The sequence below is a fragment of the Lithobates pipiens genome, unplaced genomic scaffold (genome assembly GCF_037356315.1).
Source record: "Lithobates pipiens isolate NorthernLeopardFrog02 unplaced genomic scaffold, aLitPip1_a1.2 Scaffold_19, whole genome shotgun sequence".
Taxonomy (NCBI): Eukaryota; Metazoa; Chordata; class Amphibia; order Anura; family Ranidae; genus Lithobates; species Lithobates pipiens.
The window spans coordinates 7,665,910-7,671,909 of record NW_027507764.1 but is presented as its reverse complement, the minus strand read 5'-3'; the positions used below and the strand labels follow the sequence as shown (position 1 = coordinate 7,671,909).

At 53.3% G+C, this 6,000-nt stretch overlaps 1 protein-coding gene across 1 annotated transcript in view; it reads left to right on the top strand.

Annotated features, from left to right (window-relative positions):
• Positions 1-2,650: 2,650 nt before the first annotated feature.
• MROH1 (maestro heat like repeat family member 1) overlaps positions 2,651-6,000 on the top strand; it is a gene marked incomplete at both ends in the record, with an annotated part of 39,123 nt that continues 35,773 nt past the window's right edge. The window contains 2 exon segments of the mRNA XM_077490494.1: positions 2,651-2,743; positions 5,149-5,227. Of these exon segments, the coding sequence (XP_077346620.1) occupies positions 2,651-2,743; positions 5,149-5,227 (172 nt within the window).

Genomic DNA, 6,000 nt, shown 5'->3' with positions numbered 1-6,000 from the left:
ATTATGTCTTTGCAGATCCCGCCCCCCTCAGACGATCGTCTGTGCCTCGCACAGGGGGCCATTTGCTGGCAGACATGTCCCCACTCTGCAAACACTTCTCTGCAATCTCAGGAAGCTTTTTACTATCAAATGGGTCTCCACCAGCGTCAGTCTGCCCCAGTCCACCCTGTAGAGCGGGCTGCAGGAGAACGAACACTGGGAGGCGCTGTGACAATACATCGTGATGAAATTTCCACAACAATGGTTGCAGGGGGTTCTACTCTAGCCTGTTCACAGTTCCCATCTTGGACCTCAAGGCCTTAAATGTCTTCATTCGGGTTTATAAATCCCACATGGAATCTACCAGGTCTGTCATAGCTATCATTCACCGGGGAGACTTTCTGTTCTGAGGACATGAATGATGTGCACCTGCATTGTCTATATATCTGCTGTGGGCCCTCTGAACTTCCAGTTTGTGGCCCCGCCATTCAGCTTTTCTTCTACATCTCGGGTATTAAGTGGGTTGCTGGCTCCTGTGCTAGCCTTACCACACAGCGCATCCCATTGTATGTTAGATGGATCATCTTCTGCTGGGGGAGGGGGGCAGTAGACATGGGTTCCAGCAGACCATGTGGTTATGACCATCCAGACCTTGAAGATGTTCAGCTGGGCACTAAGCCTTCAGAAATCGGCACTGAAATATACCTGTGGCTTTGAGCATCTGGATCTAATCTTAGGACACCACTCAAGCCAGAGTTTGTCTTCATGAGAAGCTTCAACATCTCCACTTCAGACTCGCTCTTCAGTCCTGGGGTCCTCCGAGTCTTCGCTTCTGCAGGAGAGTATTGGGGTGAATTGTAGCCTTCTTAGAGGCTGTCCCCAGTTTCATTTCAGACCCAACGTGACATTCTGTTATCATGGGACAAAGTCCTTCGACAGACCGATTTGTCTGGCACCATATGGAAGCATACTTCGAATGGTGCAAGCCTGCAAGGTAAGACTTTCACCCCCGGAAATTCTCAGTATGGTAAATCCTGGTCTATTTGTAGACAGATCTAGACCTGCAGTTGGCTCTGGGCATATAAGGGTCAGGTCTCTGCACTTCCACGGGCTTCCCATTCTTTCTTGTGGCTCCTCACAATTGACTCCATGGGATCTCCGTTCAGTTCTCTCAACTTCTCCAGAAAACCCCCTTTACACCTATCCGGGATATTCCACTCTCTGTCATAAACTTGCTCTACTTGTTGTCCTTCACCTCTTCCAGGCGAGTGTCGGAGCTCCTGGACTCCTCCTTTCTGGCCATGCGCAAGAACAAGATGGTGCCGAGGTCCAGAATTTCCTTCCTACTGAAATTTTTAGTTTTGGTCTTTTGCCTCAACCAGGACATCGTTCTTCTGTCTGGATTGAGTTTTTCAGGAGATCTCCCTCCGTTGTCTGGATGTCGTCCATGTCGGGGGAGTTCACCTCACAGCTTCTGTTAGAAATGTTTTGTCATTCTTGATGGTACCATTTCTCGGTGCCTCGGATAAACCTTTATTCAAGCCGATGGTCCTTCAATGAACAAGGAAGAATAAGGGGCTTTGTACTTGGAGTGAGGTCCTTTGAGGAGCACAGGTCCCACCTCAGTCCCCTGTGATCATGCTCTTGGTGTTGCTTCTCCTCAAAACTGAGGCATGCTGGGAGGAGGAGGGGCTATACCAGTGTCCAGATCCTCCTGTAGATGGCAGTAAAACCCAAAAGTCTGAGTTTCTGTATCCCACAATGAGCACTGAGAAAATCATTTCATAGGAAGTTCAAAAATCCCTTTATGACATCCGGCCATGTAGCAGAGCCCGCTGTTGTGGGGGCAGTGCTGTGTCATGGCCAGAACAGTGGGGGGGTCCTGCCTCCCGTGGGGGGGGGTTCCTGCCTCCCCCGGCACAAGGGGGGGGGGGGGGGGTTCCTGCTTCCCCTGGCACGGGGGGGGGGGGGTGGTTCCTGCCTCCCCTGGCACGGGGGGGGGGGGGTGGTTCCTGCCTCCCCTGGCATGGGGGGGGGGGTGGTTCCTGCCTCCCCTGGCATGGGGGGGGGGGTGGTTCCTGCCTCCCCTGGCACGGGGGGGAGGGGGGTGGTTCCTGCCTCCCCCGGCGGGGGGGGGGGTGGTTCCTGCCTCCCCCGGCGGGGGGGGGTGGTTCCTGCCTCCCCCGGCACGGGGGGGGGTGGTTCCTGCCTCCCCCGGCACGGGGGGGGGTGGTTCCTGCCTCCCCCGGCACGGGGGGGGGGTGGTTCCTGCCTCCCCCGGCACGGGGGGGGGGTGGTTCCTGCCTCCCCCGGCACGGGGGGGGGGGTGGTTCCTGCCTCCCCCGGCACGGGGGGGGGTGGTTCCTGCCTCCCCCGGCACGGGGGGGGGGGGGGGTGGTTCCTGCCTCCCCCGGCACGGGGGGGGGGGGGGGGGATGTGGTTCCTGGCTCCCCCGGCACAGGGGGGTTCCTACCTCCGGCACTATGGATGGGCGGACGGTTTGGAGGCAATAGACTGAAAAGTGGGAACTCCCAGGAGTGTGGGTCCTGTGAAATCTGAGGATGAGGTCTGATATTAGCGCTCCGACCTTCCTGTAGGTGTAACCTTGTGGGGCTCTCCGGTTATATCGGGATATTAAATAATGCTCCTCCCTTATTGTTTCTGTTGTTAGAGCTTCTGTCAGATCCTGGAGAGCGGCGTGGCCAATGACAGCCGGACTCTGGAGCCTCTGATGGACTCGGTGCTGGCAGCCCTTCACTCCCAGGTAAGAATTTCTTCCCTGCCTCCAGGTGAGCTCAGCTGACTGTCACTCCTATTCCTTCCTAACCAGCATTCTCATCTGCTGCTGCCTGTCCTCTCCTGAGCATGCTGAACCCGAAGAGTCAGCAGAACAGGACCGAGTGCTTCTGGGGGTGTGCAGGGAGTCATGTGAATCTGCTCATTCCCAGCATCGTTGTGGGATGTCTGACCAGGAAGGACAGCAGGAGCCATTAAAGTAGAATTCCGGGCACCCGGGGCATACAGTGCCTTGAAAAAGTATTCAAACCCCTTGAAATTTCCCCCACGTGTTGTCATGTGATAACCAAAACCATAAATGTATTTTATTGGGATTTTATGTGATGGACCAACACAAAGTGTCACATAATTGTGAAGTGGAAGGAAAATGATAAATTATACAAATAAATATGTGAAAAGTGTGGGGGGGAGGGGCATTTGTATGGCGCCCCCTTTACTCTGATACACCTAACTAAAATCCAGAGGAACCAATTGGCTTCAGAAGTCACCTAATTAGTAAATAGAGTCCTCCTGTGTGTCATTTAATCTCAGTATAATACAGCTGTTCTGTGAAGCCCTCAGAGGTTTGTTAGAGAACCTTTAGTGAACAAACCGCATCATGAAGGCCAAGGAACACACCAGACAGGTCAGGGATAAAGTTTGTGGAGAAGTATAAAGCAGGGTTCGGCTATAATAAAATCTCCCAAGCTTCGGTCATCTCACGGAGGTCTGTTCAATCCATCATCGGAAAATGGAAAGAGTATGGCACAACCGCAAACCTACCAAGACATGGCCGTCCACCTAAACTGACCGGGCCGGGCAAGGAGAGCATTCATCAGAGAAGAGCCAAGAGGTCCATGGCAACTCTGGAGGAGCTGCAGAGATCCACAGCTCAGGGGGGAGAATCTGTCCACAGGACAACTATTAGTCGTCTCTCCACAAATCTGCCCTTTATGGAAGAGTGACAAGAAGAAAGACATTGGAGAAAGAAAGTCATAAGAAGTCCTGTTTGTAGTTTGTAAGAAGCCATGTGGGGGAGGGGGCAGCAAACATGTGGAAGAAGGTGATCTGGTCAGATGAGACCAAAATTCTATTTTATGGCCTAAAAGCAAACTCTATGTGTGGGGAAAACTAACACTGCCCATCCCCCGAACACACCATCCCCACCGTGAGACATGGTGGTGGCAGCATCATGTGGTGGGGATGGTTTTCTTCAGCAGGGACAGGGAAGCTGCTCAGAGTTGATTGGAAGATGGATGGAGACAAATGCAGGACAATCTTAGAAGAAAACCTGTTAGAGTCGGCAAAATACGTGAGACCGGGGCGGAGGTTCCCCTTCCAGCAGGACAACGACCCAGAAACATCCAGCCAGAGCTACAATGGAATGGTTTACATCAAAGCATATTCATGTGTTAGAATGGCCCAGTCACAGTCCAGACCTAAATCCCATTGAGAATCTGTGGCAAGACTTGAAAATTGCTGATCACAGACGCTCTCCATCCAATCTGACAGAGCTTGAGATATTTTACAAAGAAGAAGAATGGGCAGAAATGTCCTCTCTAGATGTGCAAAGCTGGTAGAGACACCCCCAAAAAGACTTGTAGAGAAAGGGGGTTCTACAAAGTATAGACTCCGGGGGGCGCCATACAAATGCCCCCCCCCCCCCCCCCACACTTTTCACATATTTATTTGTATCATTTATCATTTTCCTTCCACTTCACAATTATTTGACACTTTGTGTTGGTCTATCACAGTGATGGGGAACCTCGGCACCCCAGATGTCTTGGAACTACATTTCCCATGATGCTCTGGCACTCTGCAGTGTAGTGGAGCATCATGGGAAATGTAGTTACACAACACCTGGGATGCCGAGGTTCACCATCACTGCTCTATCACATAAAATCCCAATAAAATACATATGTCCATCCATTGTTGTAGTCATGTTAGATGACAATGGGGGGGATCTCATCAGTTATGTCACAACGCGTTTCATGGGTTGCTAATATTTTACTTCCTCTGGGTCTGAGAAACACTTGGAAGGGTCTTGGGGAGTATCCCTTCAATGTAAAAGAAATGATTCCATTCTGATAGGGAGGACAGAGGCACAACTCTTCACTGTCCCGTGGGGGAGGGGAGGACACCTCTGCCGTCACTATGTTTTCTGTTTCACGTTTTTTTTTTTTTTTTTCTTGTGAGAACTTTTATCAAAGAACAGAAACTACCCGAGGAAAAATAAATTTGCATCTAGTCAGCAGAACCCATGAGATTTGGTCTGAATTTTGGGGACGTCGGAAGTTCTTGGTCATCTCTGGTCTCTATAAATGAATGGGGTGGGGTACAGGTCCTCCTGTCCTCCCATCCCCCATTGTATTCCTCATGTGCCTCTCCTTGCAGATCTGCTTCTCCATGGACTCCTCCACTCTGATGATGGAACGGAATAAGAATGAGCTTCTCCGCTGCTTCACAGTTCTTGGTAAGGGTGGAGTCTGGGGATCGCCCAGCAGACAGACTGGTTCGGGGTGGAGTCTGGGGATCGCCCAGCCGACAGACTGGTTCGGGGTGGAGTCTGGGGATCGCCCAGCAGACAGACTGGTTCGGGGTGGAGTCTGGGGATCGCCCAGCAGACAGACTGGTTCGGGGTGGAGTCTGGGGATCGCCCAGCAGACAGACTGGTTCGGGGTGGAGTCTGGGGATCGCCCAGCAGACAGACTGGTTCGGGGTGGAGTCTGGGGATCGCCCAGCAGACAGACTGGTTCGGGGTGGAGTCTGGGGATCGCCCAGCAGACAGACTGGTTCGGGGTGGAGTCTGGGGATCGCCCAGCAGACAGACTGGTTCGGGGTGGAGTCTGGGGATCGCCCAGCAGACAGACTGGTTCGGGGTGGAGTCTGGGGATCGCCCAGCAGACAGACTGGTTCGGGGTGGAGTCTGGGGATCGCCCAGCAGACAGACTGGTTCGGGGTGGAGTCTGGGGATCGCCCAGCAGACAGACTGGTTCGGGGTGGAGTCTGGGGATCGCCCAGCAGACAGACTGGTTCGGGGTGGAGTCTGGGGATCGCCCAGCAGACAGACTGGTTCGGGGTGGAGTCTGGGGATCGCCCAGCAGACAGACTGGTTCGGGGTGGAGTCTGGGGATCGCCCAGCAGACAGACTGGTTCGGGGGGAGTCCTGGGGATCGCCCAGCAGACAGACTGGTTCGGGGTGGAGTCTGGGGATCGCCCAGCAGACAGACTGGTTCGGGGTGGAGT